Genomic DNA, 18348 nt, shown 5'->3' with positions numbered 1-18348 from the left:
GCTCCAGAGATCCTTAAGAGATTTTGTTTCATTGGGCTCTATTTTCTATAAATCTCGTTAACTGCTTTGCCAGTGCCCTCTCACTGCGTTCCTTTTTCATTGCAGAAATGGAGCAACAAAGCCGGTTGCAGCCCTGCGGAGCAGCAGCGAGGCTGCAGGGCTCGGCTGTGCCCTGCCTGTGCCCACGAGGCGCTGGGGGCGAGGGAAGCAGGATTTCCCTGGCATCAGAAGCCTGCAGCTCCTCTGAGCACGTGTTTTGTGAAGCGCAGAGGCACCGGGCAGGAGATCAGCTCACGCTGCCTTTTCATCGCCTGCCCTGACCACGCAGGGGACGTGGGACACAGCCCGACCGGGCCTGGGGGTTCTCTGGTGTTGTGAGAAGGGTTTGAGCTGACATGTGTGGTGACTGGGAGTTATAGAATAAACATTGAAATGAGATACACAATACCTCCACTGAATGAATGCACTATCTACAGTGCTGTCAAACAGATCCCGTGGCTGTGCTGACACCCGAGTGTTTATTTTCAGGGTGATGCGTAGGAGGAAGAGAGGAGGAGCAGCCTCCCCGAGCCCTTGGGTCCAGGCTGCTGGGACCTGGGTGATAGGAGGAGGTGTAGTTTGGGAGGATGGGGCTTGGGTTTCTGGCCACAAGGAAAAAATATTTGTGTGTATGTGGAAAAAACGCTCACTGCCTCCCTGCTTGGAGGGTATTTGTTATTTCTCAGTTACAACAGACTTGCCTCGCTTGTGATTCTGCTAATCAAACAGCAAGATCTCTCTCTACACCCAAGTTACACTGGCTCCTGTGTGCTGGGCATCACCGTGCTTTTAAGGACATTTCAAATTGCTGTCTTAGTTTTTAAGTGGTAAAAGTTTTCCTGTGTCTTTGAAGTTGAGAAGGTGCTCAGAAGGGAGAAGGTTACTCCCTGTCTAGCACTGATCTAAGCAGAACAGTGAAACCAATGTATAAGCTTGTGCTTTTATCCTTCCCTTCTTTTTTGCTTGTTTATTGTCATTTTAAGCAAACATCCATGTCCTGGTGCAGCCTTAGAGGTGGTCGGAATCTCATTCTGCTGACGTGTTAGCAAGAGAAAGAAACTGTAATTAAATAACAACAATCCTTTTTTCTCCTAAATTTTCTTTCCTTCTAATTTTCAGCATGTAGCAGTCAAAATACATCCAGTAAAAATGTTGGCTATTTTATCAGACTTCCTTTTTTTTTTCTTTAAGCTATGACTGTCACTTCCTGCATTAGGTACAAGGTCCTCATGGAACAGTTTGCAGATCGCAGACATCACTTCAGCCTGGTAACAGCAGCAAAAGGGGAGCATTTATTTGACACCAAATCCTGGCTGTTGCTGTTCTGTGGAGCTTTAGCTGGTTTGTGGGACTTTGTTCCACAAATACTTTCAGTCTGGTTTTGTTGGTTTATGTAACCCAAACCTGTTTCTTGCTTTTAGACCACAGAATGGTTCTATGATCCTGTACAACAGAAAGAAAGTGAAATACAGGAAAGATGGATATTGCTGGAAAAAAAGGAAAGACGGGAAGACCACCAGAGAGGATCACATGAAACTGAAGGTGCAAGGAGTGGAGGTAGGAGCGTGGTGGGGGTGGCTGTGGGCTGTGCTGGGCCGGGAGGTGATGGCTCCCTAAGACACCTCAACCCAACAAAGGCTGTCCTCACCTTCAGAAAAATACTCCTGTTTGCTGAATTCCACCTGCTCCCCATGTCCTGAGTCATAGTTGCTGGCGGGGGTTAAACCACAACTCGCCCTACCCCCAGCAAATACACTTGTTCTTTATCACTCCTTTGAGCAAACTGTGAGTACAGCTTCAGCATCGGCCTGTGTGCCTGCTGGCTGGGCTGTGTGACTGCACTGTCACCACACTGGGCATCTCCTGGTGGCCTCCGTGGGTTTTGTAACAGGCACTGCCCAAGGGCATCCCGACACCTCAGGGTGGGCTGCTCTGTAACCATGGCAGCTGGAATGGGTCCGATTTGATTCTCACAAATCTCGGCCAGGTTTTGGTAGCAGTTGCTGTAATTTCTGTGTGCTGATGGAGTGTTGGTCTTGCAGTATGCAGGGGTAGAATTTCTGTCAAATTTGGCCCAGAATCTACATGTGTTTTGAGAGAACCTTTGCTTTGCTGATGGTGTTCAGCCACTCAGACATTCATGCAAGTGATTTCACCTGAGGCATTATTTCTGGAATAAGCCTGTTTGTTCTAAAATATATCATTGTTTGACAGCACTTCTCTTTCTTAACATCTGCATGAGGAGAGAGCCATTTTGATCACTCTGGTCACTTCTAATGTTAAAGGTTTACACAGGTGTGGATAACAAGTGCATTTATCCAAGTTTTGTATTTATTAAATTGCAATTACTTGTTCTGGTAGCAGAAGCCTACCCTCAGAGCTGTGCCCAGATCATTCCTAAGGCAGCAGGGCTGTATTCCCAACACTGGATACCAGACTTGGGGCCAAAGTGGTCCAAGGCTGCAACAATGTGTAATTGCAGTGTTCAGCTGTGTCATTTTGGCCAAGGAGGTGAGGGTGTGTGTGGGTGTGTGTGTGTCTGTCTGTCTGTCTGTGTCTGTGTGGGTATGTGTGTGTGCACGTGTGTGTAGGCTGGGTTGATTTTTCAGCTGACAGGCTGTGAGCCTGGCCGGGGTTGGGGTGATTGGGCTGTCCATGACAGGCAGAGTTTCACCTGTGTCTCCAGGCCTGTCTGGCAGCTGCCAGGCTGCACTTTGGGCTAAGCTGAGCTTTCCAGTTTCACCCCCAGGCCTGCCTTGGCAGACGCTTTGCTCCTGTTGGGGTACGGGCACCCTGTGCTCCCCAGGTGCTGCTGGTGGTTGACAATCCCCCGGCATCCCCCAAGTCAGTGCCAGCAACGGGAAGGGGATGAGTGCCCAGAATTCATCTCGTGCTCCAGCTTCCTCCTAGCCCATTTGTCATTCTTACATTCTGTCTGCTCTAATGAGGTTTTGGGGTTTAAAATAGTATTAAATGTATTGCATTATATTACACCAGAGAGGCATAACTTTGTTCCATAATTTTTACATCCAATAACAATGTTTTATTATGACAAGCACCAAAAAAAAAAAAGTCGTCATCACAGAAATGGTGCCTTGTTTTGTTTCGGGTTTGCAGAGTGGGATTTAATTAACTTCTGTAAACTTTTCACGATGCAGAACACCAGACCCTGTGCTGTCCCTTTACCTGAAGCAAAAGATTGTTGATGACCTTTGGCTGCCACATGAGCACACAAGAAAATAAATGGGACTTTCTTGGGGTTATTCCAAAGCTAGAGCTCTCCAGCCCTTTAGGGCCCAACTGCGTGGATGTGGTGATGATCATTGTTTAGCTTAAAGAGCCCTGCACTGAACCCATTAATTTCTGTTTTTAGTGAAGTGTGTCTCCTGGAAAGTAACAAACACAGATGGGCACATTGTGGAAGCTGGAGGAAGCACAGCTTTCAGGATTTCTCCTTGTGGCTGATCACAATCACCACTCAGGAAAATAAGTGTTAAACTATTTGCTTTGCGATTTGGATGTACCAGGGTTTAGCCATTCATTCCTAAATCCTTCTCCAACTTGAGAGCCCTTTAGTACCTGATTTTCTTTCTTCAAGGAGGTACTTGCACCCTCTCATGCACAGGCAGCACCTGGGTGGTCACTGTCAGTCTCTGTTCTGAACTATGCAGAAGTCTGTTTTCTTGACTTCCAGGTGTTTCTTGGGCAGAATGATGTAGTTTTAACCTTATTCGTTAATTACTCAATCAGTACACCATGGTACTTCACAGACAGCATTTTGGGTTTAGGATTCTGATACCATTCTGAAAGGAAACAATGTTCTCAACTTGGACACGTAGGCAGCAGATTTAAAATAACAAAAAAAGGCTTTTTTCAAATTTGGAGTGATACCGTAGTTAGCCGCATTAGGGTTTAACAGGGCATGAAATAACTGTCTGCCTTGTGGCACTGCCAGATCATCTCAGCGACTCTTGCAGCCAGAAGATAAATAGGGATCATTGTCACACTGATGGAAAAGTACTTGCAGAGCCGACAGCCAAGAGCATCAACAGCATCCAAACATTGCTCTGGAAATGGCAGCTTGGAGGCAGGGAGGAGGAACATGCTGGCCTGTGAAGCTACTGACCAGCCAGTTCTGAACAGGGATTTGTAGTAGAAGATTTAATCATTAATTCCTTCCCAAATGTTGTCAGTGTGATGGCTCCTTCGTCTTTCCAAGTTTTGGGTAAATAAAAAAAACACATTTTGAAACAAAAAGTCTACATCAGATCCTGAGGGATGTCAATGTCTATCAGAACCACATAGAAGGATTTGGTGAGCATGAGTGAGGCAGCTAAAGCAAATTTGGGACAGAAATAAGGAATAAACTAATTTGACTAGTAATGCACTCATTTAAATATATATGGATTAGGAGGAATAAACTACTTAACCAAGTGGATGTTAAATGAAAACGGCCTGAAATCCTCAAGCTGCTGCCTTGGTTAGCATTGCTGTGCAGGAAGGGTTTGGGTATTACTTGGTTAATCTGATCACAGTCCTGTTAGAAAAGGCTGGATAAACCAGAAAGGAGAAGTTAATTTGGCCTTTTCCTTAATGCACCTCTTTGTGCAATTCTTTGTGGAATCTCCGGTCTGTGATCCTTTTTAAAATTCTAATTAATTAGGATCCCTGGTGATGTGTTCCTAATCAATTCACATAATTAAAAATTTTAACTAATAAATAATAGTAAGGGGAGTGTTGGAATAGCTTTGCTGTGATTCCGGATGGTGCTGCTCCGCATCGGAGGTGCCTGGCTCAGCGGATGCATTTCTGCCTTTTCTTGTGTGTGAACTTTTCCAGGAGAGTGTAACTGCGCCTTCACGTGAATTCGTAGTAAACTGCTGCTAAAATTAAAACGAGGTCATGTTTTTGTAGTGAATTTCCCTCTTGTCATCTGCGTTTTGGAATCATCTGTGTTGATCCTGCTGCTCTTTATCCTGTGTTGAGGATATTTTAATCTCTCCAAACCTCAGTGCCTGAGAAGTGGTTATGGAGAAGGGCTGTCCCAAGGCTGGGGCAGAGCTGTGCCCCTAGTCCCACTCCAGGAACCAGAGCTTCTGTATTTGAAACATCTTGGTCTCTTGTAGATTGGGTGTTTGTTTCCTTGGTGCAATTCAATAATCTTTATGAATTCCTTAAAAAAAACAACAAAAAAACAACCACAAAAAAAACCCAACAAAAAAGTAAAACTTGATTTCAGTCTTATTAAGAGAGAAACTCCCTTGTGGAGGTGGAGATGCGAAGTATCAATTTTGTATGCAGGACTTGTATTTAATTAATATCATAACAGTCCCTTAACACTATTGCAGATTAGTCCATGAGGACAGGAATGAAAATTTTAGATTATTCAATTACTGCATAAACCCTGGGACATCACCATCAAAACTTCACATGGGTTTCCATAGCATTTGGGTTTTTGCAGCGTCCCTGTGCCCACCCTGGCTCACCGGGGTGGGGATGGCATCAGTGGCCTCTGCAGCCTGGGGCCAGGGGCAGCTGCGAAGGACCAGACTTGTGCTTTTGGAAAATGACCAAACGGGCTTCTCTGCATTGTACAAAAGAGCCCACCATGGAATATTGAACTGCAAAGTGGTTTTACATCTCTCCATTCCCTGCTATCGTGGTTGAAATCTACTCGGTTGTCACGGGAGGGTGGGAGCAGCCTTGGAGGTGGCACTGTGGAGCAGCCCTAATCTGGAGAGTGATTCCTCGGGCAGCCTGAGCCAATTCACTCCAATTCGCTTTAATTTACACGGGCTTTGCTCACCCTCAGAGGTGAGCTGTGTAGTTTGCAAACTAATTAGGATCACATTGTTCAGTCAGTCTGCTTAATGCATTCCAGAGAAATACTGTGGAATGGCTTTGGATGAGAAAGGAGAGTTTAATGTGAGAGGCTTTCTGGAAATATGACACACATGTATACATACACTGACACAAACAAGCGGCCCTGAGCAAGGGAGAAACTGCTCACAAGGAGGGGCACTTTTCTGTTCTTCATCATTGTTGCAAATAGCATTGTCCTGATGCCTCTCCTGAGATTTGACTGATCCCCTTTATAACCAGCCTCTCCCTTAATCCCCTGTAGCTCATTAGAGACCATGGAGTCCAACAGCATCTCCTCACTTTTGTTGTGGCCCACGCACCTTTGCTGTGGCACACTCACCTTTGCAGTGTGCACGTCTCCACAGAGGGCACCACAGGCAGATGCTGCTGCAGAAATGTGGAGGTGTTGACTGCTCATGAGCTGTGGTTGGGATTTATTCCTATTCCAGCTGGTGTTTACAGCACCTGGAATGCAGGGTGTGATGGCATCTTAATGATTCCTGTGTTGGAGGCAGTCCTGGGAAATGGGAGCATTGTTTTGCCATTTCTGAAGGGGAGTATGGATTATTGTTAAATCCGGAATGGATCTCCTGGGAGTCTCTTCAGAAGGGAACATACATATCAATAATCCTTTTGTATATCAGGGTCCTGATGTATTCTCCTGCAGTAACATAAAGTCAAAGCAAATTCTCTTGAGTTTTGGCTTCTTTTCCTAATGCCCTGTACATGTCCAGAAGATTTTATTCTTCACAAGACCCATAACATTCCTAATCCTTTAATTGTTGTGGCTTATTTAACTTCATCAGCAAAAGTTTTCCTTGTATCTGTGTGTCTCAGAATGAAGGTTCAGCTGAGATCAGGGCCTTGGGGGATGCTCTGCCTGGCATGTGCCCTGTAGCAAGTTCTGCCCAATTCAAGGGCAAGCACCGTCCCTGCAGTGCAAGGCAACAGGTTTGCAGCAGTGCTCAGGTAATTGCTCTGTAATTGACTGCATCACTGTTTTTCCCCTGTTTAATAAATAGCCTGAATAAAGCTGAGCCACATGTGGTAGGGTTGTAATTCAAATCCCATTCACTGAAGTCTGAGCATTTTTCATTTAGGATGTTAAAAGATAGTTTCAATGTAAATGATTCCAAAAGGATCTCTGCGGACTAATGACATTAACATTAGGCTAGATTGGAATTGTTGAGTAATTGATGCTGCAGCTACACCCTGTGCTGGGGAAAGAGAGGGAACAGGGGACCTGCAGTAGTGGAAGTGTCCCTGTCCCTGGTAGGATGTCCTTGAGGTCCCTTCCAATCCAGACCATTCTGTGATGGGTCTGTGGGGATGTCAGTTTGCAGAATCTTCTGCTGACAGGGAATCTTGCCTCTTGACTTGCCTGAAAAGCAGTGTTAGACATCATACTGCTTTTTGCACCCCCGAAACAAAACAGCAAAACAAAAATTTTAATAAATATATATACACTTTTAGTCATCCTTATGAAAAAAGCATTAGAACAAGTATACAGACACAAAACACACTGGCAGGCCCCACACCCCTCTGAAATGTGAGGCTTGTGTCGCCTCACTGGCTGCATGGCACAAACACACATTGACATTTATATTGACTATTTCAGTTTAGAGAAATTCAAAATTAAATCTATTTTCTGCCAGCTCTGTGGGAAAATCCATTTATGAAAACAAAATCCAATAGGAGATCTAAAGATCGGTGGCCAGAAATGAAATATATTGAGAATAAAATATATGGAGATTGGATTGCTGGCTCTGTGGTCTGGGTTTAACGTGCTGGGGACTGGGATGGGAATGGAGGGGTACCAGTACAGACTTTATCCCTGGGTTTACAATGTAGATGAGACAGTTTACAGCAAAATAAAATAAACATCAATGCTTTTTGGACCAGAGTCAGTGGTCAGAATTTACCTTTTTGATCACACAGTTTCTTTCTGTGCCTGTGTGCACAAATACGAACTCCAGACGATGTCTGTCCCTGGAGGTGGTGCCTGGAGAGGGGTCAGTGGGAGCCGTGCTGCGAGGAGAATCCGTGCTGTTCCTCACAAGATGAAGAGGTTTCCTGGTTCTGTAGGGATCCCTGTGTTTGCACGGAGGATCCAGATGCTGGAGCAGCATGTGTCTTGTAATCTTGTAATTGCATTGTGGGCTGTGACGGAGATAAGGGCTTCCGCGGGAAGCAAGGAACCTCGGTGGCTCTGCCTTCCCTGCCTGGCTTTTAGTGAGCTTCTCTTTATTTATCTGTTTCACTGTGTGTTGGGCAGGAAGGCAAACCTCGTTTGCTGTATTGCTGCTAATTCTGTGTGCGTCAGGGGTGCATTAAACATTTTAATTTCCTGAGCTCTTGTTGGAAAGTGGGATATTGCTTGCCAAGCATGGGGAGGGGGAGCAGGGAGAGCAGAGTCTTGTTTGAAGGTTTGAAGGTGCTGGAATTCCTAAACACAATCTGGTGGTGTCCCCAAAAAGCAACACAGACACACAACCTGGCAAGAGGGGATGTCAGAGTGTGGACACATCCAGCACGTTTGGATGGCCACCTCTTTGTAGGATGTTGTTTACTTCCCTTTTTTATAAGGAAGGTATAAGGATTAATTAGATGGTGTTTGGACACTTTTTGGACATAAAGAGTATTAACTGCCCACTGGTACCCTGGAGTGAAGTGGAAGGGTGATGGAGGGGAGCAGGGATGGGTTTGGCAGTGCCAGCAGCAAGGGGTTCTCTTGGTTCCCAGCCGGGGTCTGACCCAGGAATTAGTGTGAAGCAGGAGCTGTGCTCTGAATCTTGCTGTGTCTGCTGTAGGTCAGGTTGAAGTTGCCGGGGGAGACAGCTGTACTGTGTCTGTGCTACAGCAGGGAAGCCCGAGTGACCCTGTTGGTAATATCAGGAATGCAGGAAGTGTGAGTTACTGTATTTCGGGAAGAAAAACTTTTTCTACTGTCTGCTTGTCCTAAAACCATCGCAGACGTTTGCTTACATGTAGCAGTTAGCCCGTCTTTGCAGAATACCTTTTCCTTGGAGCGGTGGGATAATGGTTTGTCCGCTCCGGTGTTCCCATATTTCTGCTGCCATCGCGTGGCTGCCGGGGATCAGCAGCGAGCTCCGTGCGGGAGAGACCCCGCTGCCGTCCCGGGGGGCTGCCGGCTTCACAGCCCGGAGCCCGAGCCTCTGCTGCCCCCCGCTCAGTGTTGTGATGTTCCACACGCAGCTGGAGCCCTCCGTCCTCCATGGACAGGAGCTGGACACGGCTCCATGCACCAGGGAGGGCTCGATGTCCATCTCTAACTGCAGCGCTTGGCACAGCTGCACTTGGTTTCATGTTTGGCCGAGTTCTCAGAATAAGGTATGGTAGCTCTGAACACTTCTAAGGTGAAGAGTTCAGGCACCCAAATCAATCAGTAAAGGTTCTGATCTCCCAATGCAAAGCCTGAAGGCTGCTGGGGCATGTCTCTGCCCCTGCAGGGGGATGGTGGTGGTGGCAGGGCTCCGTGCCCCAGCACCTCTTTGCTCTGGCCAGCAGTGACCCACTGCAGCCCCAGCACGGCATTCCCTCTGCATTCCACACTGGACAGCACCATGCTGCTGGAGTGCCTCCTTGGCACTTGCCATGACAAATACGTGGTATTTTTCCATTAAAAGGCCCCATGCTCCAGAGGACTGCAGCATCTTAGAGCATTATAAATATGTTTGTGAAGATTCTGCCTTCTGTCTGACCCCAGACACTCTCTGATACTGTGTGGGCGTTTCTGTTGATGGTTACACTTTGCCTGCAGTTTTTGTGTGCTTGTTGCCATGAAGAAATTTTGAATAAAAGCAGGATGAGGTGATACCAGCATGCTGGAGCCCTGTGAGGAGGATTTGCAACGCCTGTGACTGCTGCACTGCCTAATCTTCCAGCTGAACTTCCTTCTGAGCATGCATGATGGGAACAATGGCTTGGCTCTTCCTTGTCCTTCTGTTGGTCAGGCTCACTGTTGTCCTTGCAGGCTGGTTTCCATTGTGTGTGTAAAGTCCTACCATAGCCGAGACAATTTATTTAAGCATTTTCTTACTAAAAGGAAGCATGTTTTTGAGCTTAAAAAGGTGAAATGCCATCTCCGTTCCTGCCTTCTGTGTACTTCTCTTCATGCCCATGAAGAAGCGACATGGTTAGACTTCAAAGTCTCTTTAATCTCTCCTTTCTGGAATTATAAAAAGTACATTTATAATGCCAGAACATAATCAATTTTCATGTGTTAAATCATGAACTTTCTTGTGAACAGTTGCTGAGGTTTCTGCCCCTAACTCCAAGCCTGGTGGTCCAGTCCCACCATGCTGCACTGTCTCCATTCTTAGAGCAGGCAGAGGGAGCTCCCAGACCCCAAAAGCCCTTCCTGCCTCCTCTGTCCCACATTTGAATTAACACTTCTTGACCTGTCATAGCTGTATAAAATACACAGAAGGGTTTCAATCAGAAACCCAAAATCTAAAGGTCTATTAATGGCTGGAGGGAGCTGGAATTTAATATTTGCCTGTTGTCGTGACAATTCTCAGCATTTAGAAGCCCAGCAGCATGGGAATGGTTCTATATATAGCAACTTTATTTGAATAGACAGCATAGCTTCAAAGTAAATATTAATTCCATTATGCTATTAACAGTTATTTATCGTGACAGAAAGCCATAAAGTTATTTTACTGGAATACAGCCAGTAAATTGCATCTTCAAGATGAGATACAGCACATGCTGAATTCCAGCAGCAATTACCCAACATACTTTATACATGTTGGTGTCAAACATGCTCTAACATGAGCCAAGCTCAGGCTTGTATGGAAAACCCTTTACAGCCATCACGGAGTGATGGTGATGTGTTGGCAGGAGATGGCACTGATGCCATCATGAGCACTGGCCAGAATCAGGAGCACCATGCCATGGAGCAGCGACACACTGATGTTGCTTCTTGCATATTATATATTTGACTTGTTAATTACCTAAATTGCTTGTTAAAAGTCCCTCATAATTGCCTGACTCCAAGGTATGGTGAGAAGTCTAGGTTTTAGTTAAGATTTTTTTCTAAGAGACATTGTACATTTAGAATTGATCACTGAAAGAATGGATTTTCTCCTGCTGTTGCCCCACGTGCAAGTGTGAGTCCCTAGCAGAATGTGGGCAGGGTTTTATCCTTTCTCATGGTGTGTATGGGGTTATACTGCCTGTGCCAGCAGCTTCCACGTGCTCTGGTTTGATCTATGCATCAACTTTTCCTTGTGTACAAGGAGCGGTGCTGAAGTGGAGGCGTTTCCAGCTCTGCAGCATCCTGGGCAGAGGACACATCGATGGAGCCACTGCTGTGACAGGGCAGAGGATGTTGCCCGATATTAGAAATTTCAGTGAGTTTATGAAGGCTATCACTGATTGCAGGCTTTGGTGGGGACTGACCTTCAGCATAGATTAGATCTTCCATTTTATAGCAGAAAACAATATCAGGGAAACATTAAGGCTCATCAGCAGTTGGATGTGCTTGTGCTAGCAGAACAGTGAAGGCTGTCTGCCAAAGATTATTGACTTCTTGTTGTCTTTTAGCCACAAAAATAACTCTTCTTATATATAACCTGTGAGAGCTGTGCAGTGATTGCTGTTAGGGGAAAACCCCAATAGAATATTGAATAAAATAGTTTTAAAGAATTTTAGGTTTAGTTTCTTTGATGATTAAGAAATGTCAGCACCTGTGCAGCAAGTGTTGCTCTAAGCAAAAGAAGAACATAAAGTTCATTGTATCACATTTGTAAATATTTTATAGATTTTAGTGAGAACTGGTGAGAGAAAAAAGCTCATTTAATCAGAATAGTCTGTAAGATCAACTAGATTGCCTGCAATACCAGGAAGATTAAAACCGTGAGGTTGGCATTGGAGAACTTTACAGATATCAAAGGATTGGCTCAGCGTGCAACCACCCAGTATTTGAATTGTAAAAACATCTTTGAAATTGCTCAACTCTTGATTAAACGAACAAAATCTGAAGTGGATTGGGGATAGGTCGTGATTTTAACATTAGATTATCAAAATCAAAGAAAAATGTGTAACAGTTGTTGAAAGTCCATGGTGGGAGGAAAGCCCCCAAACACAAGATCGTTAGTTGTAAGGTTCCTTGATATCCTTGATATTGTGTAACCAGGACATAATAATTAAAATACAGATTGCAAGGTCAAGAGGAACAGCTGGGATTGATGCCTTGAGAGGCTACCTAGAACAGAGGCTAGACAGTGTTAAAGGAGTAAAGTTAGTATTTATTAAAAGGGCCTTCAAAGGATGCACATTGGACAGTACAAAAGCCTGCCTGAGGCTATACCAAAGATGGACAACAGGTCCCGAGTTTTCACATTTTTATAAGTTTTTGTCCACTTCCATATTGGGGTTAATTGTCCAATTACAGCTTCAGGTTATGAAGTCCCATCCTCCCAGATTGCTCTCCTCAATTCACTGTTTACACTTTTTGGGTCTGAAGCTGCAACTTGGTGTCTTTGGTTCTTGGGCTGGAAAAGGATTGTTTTGTCTAACTACACCGTGAGGAGATTTTGCTAACACTTTATATGAAGTTCATAGTTATATGCCAATGCAGTACAGAATCTGGATTATATGAAAGCTAAAACTTAAGGCATCAGGATCTTCTGGCCTGCACAGCAGACATTGGAAAATCCCTACCTACTGATGCCTGAATTGAACTGTTGTTCCTTTATCTTCCAAAAAGATGGTCATGATGTAGAGATGGGCAAAGGTGGAGAGCTTGCTGCAGTCTTGAGAAGGATGCTCCAAGGGACTTGTACCACTTGTACTGGTCAAACATTTTGTGTATGGCCTTGCTGGTTCTATCCCCTTTCTTTAAGGAGCCCACAGCTGGACGACTTCCACCTGGCTGAGTCCCATGACAAATACCTCCAAGCCCTGTAGAGTCTAGGAGAGGTGGCCCGGCCCTCTCTGCTGGGCAGGTGACAACTGGGGTTGGACCAACCACTGATGGGATGGGAGGGAAGCGTGGTTGAATCATTGAGCCAAATTCCCAGCCCAAATGACAAGGAGTTGTGTGACAGGTTGTGTTCAACATGAGTGTGGTTGGTACAAATAAGCCCAGATGCCCTGGACAAGGGGACAAGGCAGGGGAAAACTGGGGTGTCAGAGGGCACTGACAGCTGGCCTTCATCGGGAGCACAGGTCTGAGTTGGCACAGCTGGGGACCTCAGTGCCAGCCAGGACATGAGTCAAGGCCATGCCCTCTCCAGTTCCCTCAGCGAGAGGCATTCAGAACCTGAATTTTAATGTGTTTATAAAATTCTTCTGGTGGCATCAAATGACAGGCAGATGAGCTCTCCACTTCCCACTGTGCCACGTTCTATTTTACCTTGCATTTCTGATCGGGGCAGTTCTGCCTCTTCTCTTGTGTGAGTTGTTTTAAAACAACATTTTTGTGGTTCTTTCCAAAAGACTACAGATGTTCTCCTGTTTCCTTCACCAACTGCTGCTGAAAGCCTTCCTATGCTCTGATAATGCCCTTCTACTTCCCATGGCTCCCCTTGAACCACTGATGCACTCATCACTCTCTTTGTCTGTCCTCCCAGTTCTGTCACCTTTTCTTTGGAACCATTGGTGGCGTCTTGGCTCTTTCTGCATCTGTTTCAAGACCCTTTTCTTCACCATAAATTTTTTTGAGTTTTGCCTTGTTGACGTTTTCTTGTCCTGATTTCACCCTTGTTTCTCTAGTTCCCTTCGCCCCTTCCAATTCTGTCTCCTTGTCCATCATCTCTTGTCTCTCCAGCCCTATCCATCAGAGGTTGTATCCAAGGTATTTCTTCCTCTGTCCTTGTTCACCTTGCCTGTACTTGCTGCATGTTCTTTGGGACACTCAGTGAGCCTCGGTGTTTCTCAGTGAGTACCACGTGCCTCTGCATGGTGTATAAATGATTAACTGCAGTGATGGTAAAATGTAGGGCACAGTGTGTTTTCTGACAGGAACTACATTGCTGTTGAGGATACATTTTGCTTCCAGTGATGTAAATGTCTTTCACCAAATAAAAGGAGCGTCTAGGACCTTCACAAAAGTCTTTATTTTTATTGCATGAGGCTCAGGGTAACAAGCAAGACCTTGAAATGCTTCATCTGTATGGGAAAAGCATTTTTGTTATTGTAAATAAACAGAAGTGCCTCTACCTCTGACTCTGGAATCTGGAATTTTCCTCCTCCAGATCTTTTAGGAACTTGTTCAAGAAATGGGCTCTTAGGAGTGCACAGTCCTTCTGTGTTTCTTCAAATTTGGGGGTCATAATTCAGATTAGCAACCAGATAGCCATCATGCATTTGGTCTGCCTTGCCTTTGAGTCATTTATGGTTATTTTTTTAGTTTGGCATGATCAAAACATTGTGAAAAAGCATGGATGAGTACCTAGTGAGGAATCACAAAAACTCCTCCTCTCTCCATTCTCCAGTGCCTAGGTAAAGTGTTTTCTATCCAGGCTTTTGGAGGAGCATCCTTATTTCATGAATGACTTCAGGGAGAGGAGCAATCCCCACCAGGAAGCCATCAAGAAAGTGGATTTTATTATATTTTGCCAGTAAAAAAAAAATGCAGCACAGTTAATACTTCTCCAAATCCTGTGGGATCTTGCTGACTAATGTGAAATGACAGTTGTCACAATATTCTGTATAAATACCCGTCTAGTTGCAGGTGTCTGTTCTATTTTTAATGTGATCCCACATTTCTTGCTGTGAGGGAGAAGGGAATGATCGATGGACCCTGCACCTATGTCTGTCATTTATGTTTTTCTGTTGTTTATATGAATTCCAGGGTTTAATGCACTTGCTGGCCTACCATGGTAATGGTTATTCATGTAATTTCACTGCCAAGTATGGATGAGATGGTGCTGAGCTGATGGCTCGTGGTGATGGGGGCAGTGGGGGACTTCAGCCAGTGTGGTGGAGTTGATGGGTTGGGAGAGTAAAACTTGAGGAAAAAGCCAAATATAAATAAATAAGGAGGATTTGTAATGTTCTTATCTGTTTGAGTGAACAGATAAGAGGATGGCTTCATGCCATGGTTTGATAAATTTCAGGCTGTTTCTTAAGTTACAGTTTGATGTGTTTGAGCAATATGAAGCAAAAATCCTCAGGTCACTGGTATTTTTCCATGTGGGTAACTTGAACCATTCCTTTGTTAATTTGCATATATACATATCTGTTTGTAGCCATACATATATTTACACTGCTACAGCTTACTCACACACATTCTGTGAATTATTCATGAGGGACATTTTGAATTTTGATTTATCAGCATCTTGCTTCACGCAGGCTGTAGATGCACCTCTGACCTGAGAGGCAGGAAAGTTTGTCTCAACATGGGACACATTTGCTTCCCCACAGCTCTGGCAGGGGCTTCTTTTGAGCATGGCCAAGGGGAAGCACCTGGTGCCATTGTTCTCCTGTCAGCCCAGCAGAACACGGGGTGCTGGTGCACCCATCAAACTGATGTCTTGCTCCCACAGCAACTCCTGATTTTTGCAAGCTGAGTTGGGGAAATCCCAGCACCAGTGCTCCCAGTCTGACCCCTGTGGCACTGTCCCACTGACTGGTGGAAGGCGCTGTTTGACAAATGGATGCGCCGTGCCAGGTTTTGGCAGTCTCAGACAGCCTTTTGCTTTTGAATAAAGCATTTCTGTAGCCTGCTCAAAATCTTCCAGTGGTGTTTACATTTTAATAGGCACTGCTGTAGAATGGAACATATTTTTATTGCTTACATTTATCAGCTGGAGCAAAAACCGAGTGCCTGGGTACAGCTTTGCAGGGAATTCGCTCTTCTAAGTAATCAGTACATAAGACTATTTAGGAGAAAATACCATAGAATTTTAACTTGTCAGAAAACCATGCTGTGCCTGCGTTTGATTGCCAATATACATCATCTGAAAGAAATTCTATTTAAAAATAGAATTTTCAGCAATGTCAGCATGGAATAAAATGAGTGGGAAGTGGAAAGTCACATTTCTTTGTTTCATGCCGAAAGGGAGGCCTCTAGTACTGTTGTTTTAAAAAGCAAAATTAAGAAAAATATGTAAACTATGAGAGTATTTTTCCAAACATTTACAGTGGAAGGCTGGTTCACCTCCGTGAGCACCCTCATGGCAGTTTGGTACTGGGGATCTGGCAGGGGAGGCAGTGGTGCCCAGTGAAGCGGTTTTGTGGTGGGAGCACCTGCCTGGTGCCACAGCTGAAGAGGTGGTTTGCAGTCAGAGGACAGCTCCTGTGCCATGGAGTGAGCAGTGGGGGCTGCCAGTCCCCTTCCTGGGACAGGATGTGCAGCACAGGGCGATGGCCACATGCCACATGGTACAGAGTGAACAGCCAGATTCCCCAGGGAAGCTTCTCCATCCTCTCCTGACCTTCCCGACAGGCAGCTCCTTCAAACCTTGGATGCAGTTTAAAATACACTTGCCAGGTGTTTGTTGAAAAACAGCTACTGCTGGTGGGATCAGCCACACAGGCCGAGGCCGGGGATGCCGCACCTTCCCCGCTCCACAGGCTGCTGCTCCTGGTGCTGGTGGGGCACAGCTGGATTTCAGAGCTGCCTTCCTTGCAGGCTGTAGCAAATGGCTCTGGAGGCAGCGACACGCCAGCACTTCTCATCACCTGGCATCTGAAGTGCCGGTGAGAGCCGGCTCTCCAACCAGGACATGGCGTGGCATGATTTAGGAGGAAGCTCGGCTTTTGCAATCTGCAGGCAATTTGGGCTGATGGATCTGCTCACTGGAGCTGATGCGGGTGTGCTCAGGACAAACAGCTTTGTCTGCAGAGCTCCTGCTTGGAAACATTTCGGCAGTGGTTTGATGGGAAGTGCGGTGGTGATGGATGGGCAGTGTCCCACCAGCCCTGGGTTGCTTTAAAAAGTTAATCAGGTGCTTTAAAAAGTTATTCAAGTACTTTAAAAAGTTAAACTAAAGATTTGTTTTTGGAGTAGAATATTGAGTCATTACTCAGACCCTGTTTTCATTTGGAAAAAGGGAATGCTGATGAATCTAATGCTCTCAAATCAATTTCTTTTAAAACAAATTGACTTGATGTTTTGCTTAGCATGACAATCTGCAAGCAGCAAACACCTATCGGCACATTTACCAAAGAAAAGTATGGATTAAATTGTAGCTAAAATAGAAGTTAATTTTCAATACATAGCAATTCCACACTGTTTAAGTTGTCCATGTTGATTTTCCTGTCTTGCCGCCTGCGGGAACGTTTCTCCTGTTCCAAATGCAGGCAAGGCCCCAGGTCCTCTGGTAGAGGAGAAAGGCAGCTCAGAAGCCACGGCTGGCTGTGTGTGACAAAGGGAGAAGGGAAGGGAAAGAAGCCCAGCATGCAGCTCCCTTGGTGTCCCTGGCTGGTCCCTGCTGCAGTTCCAGTACCTTGGGTGGATGGCCCACCACCTGCCCTTGGACCAGGTACTGCCTGCAGACACCTAGACTTGGAAAGATGTGAAATAAGGGAATGGTAGGGAAATAAAAGTGTAACTTAATGGGGGGTCTAAAACAGCAGTTTGTTTCAACCTCAGCTAAAAGACCTCTCAATAAGCCATTTTCTTCCTGAAGACACTGACATTTTCAAGGCTGTAGAGCATTAAAGATGGGGAATCAGCAGCAGCCAACTGGGATGGGCTCAGAGCAGCTGAGGGGCCCTTCTGCTCTTCTCTCCCCACCAGCATGATCCACAGGTGTGAATCAGCTGTGTGCCCAGCACTGGGGCAGTTTGGTCAGTATCCAGCAGCTCCTCCACACCATGATCCATCATGGTTGTCTCTGCTTGGGTGTCCTGCCTTCTCTAGGGAATAAATAAAGCTCTGAAAGGGATCACTGTGGTAGCTCACACAGCAAAGTGGAGATAAAACACAGCAGTGATAACAGAAGTGGTTATTATAATCTGCGTGCTCTGTAAAATGGGAACAGACGTTTGATTATTGAGGTTAAGAAGTCTCTGTGTCACTGCTAATGAGTGTGGTGTCACAGGGATTCCTTCTTGCACTACTTTCTCTTTCATTTTGTCTGCATTTCTGAGTGTTTTTCACATGCTCCATCTGCTTCATGGCCTTTTGGATGGTATCTTCCCACTTTGGTAGGGATAATCCATCAAATTCCAGAGTGTTGTATTATTAAGGCTATGTGGTGCCCTTTGAGCCTGGCAGTGCTGGCCTTGCTGGCTAAATGTGCACCACGTGCCAAGAGCCCTGTGGATCTATTTCTTTTGACCTCTCTCACTGCTGAAATATTGTCCTGTGGATATCAGATGAAAAGGATACAACCCTGTTTCTTCAAAGATCAGTCAACCTAGCCCAGAGGCGTAATAAAATTCCAAACTTTGCTTTTAGGAATCATCTTTTATAAGTAGTATTTTTCAGAGTTAAGTGGTAGGTACACAGCTGAGAAATAAAATACCAAG

General features: G+C 45.3%; 1 protein-coding gene across 6 annotated transcripts in view; it reads left to right on the top strand.

The window, feature by feature from the left end:
• Nucleotides 1-18348, top strand: part of CAMTA1 (calmodulin binding transcription activator 1) — a 236006-nt gene that overhangs the window by 81032 nt on the left and 136626 nt on the right. For all 6 annotated transcript variants that reach the window (XM_088066393.1, XM_005528324.3, XM_088066392.1 and 3 more), the window contains one exon: nucleotides 1461-1596. In XM_088066393.1, coding sequence (XP_087922519.1) covers nucleotides 1461-1596 — 136 coding nt within the window. The remainder of the gene's footprint in view (nucleotides 1-1460; nucleotides 1597-18348) is intronic.

Source organism: Pseudopodoces humilis, chromosome 24, assembly GCF_049639895.1.
Source record: "Pseudopodoces humilis isolate 2021_Gansu_Grassland_sample_001 chromosome 24, ASM4963989v1, whole genome shotgun sequence".
NCBI classification, from domain to species: Eukaryota; Metazoa; Chordata; class Aves; order Passeriformes; family Paridae; genus Pseudopodoces; species Pseudopodoces humilis.
The sequence above is the reverse complement of the archived record's forward strand: the minus strand, read 5'-3'. Positions and strand labels throughout refer to the sequence as shown.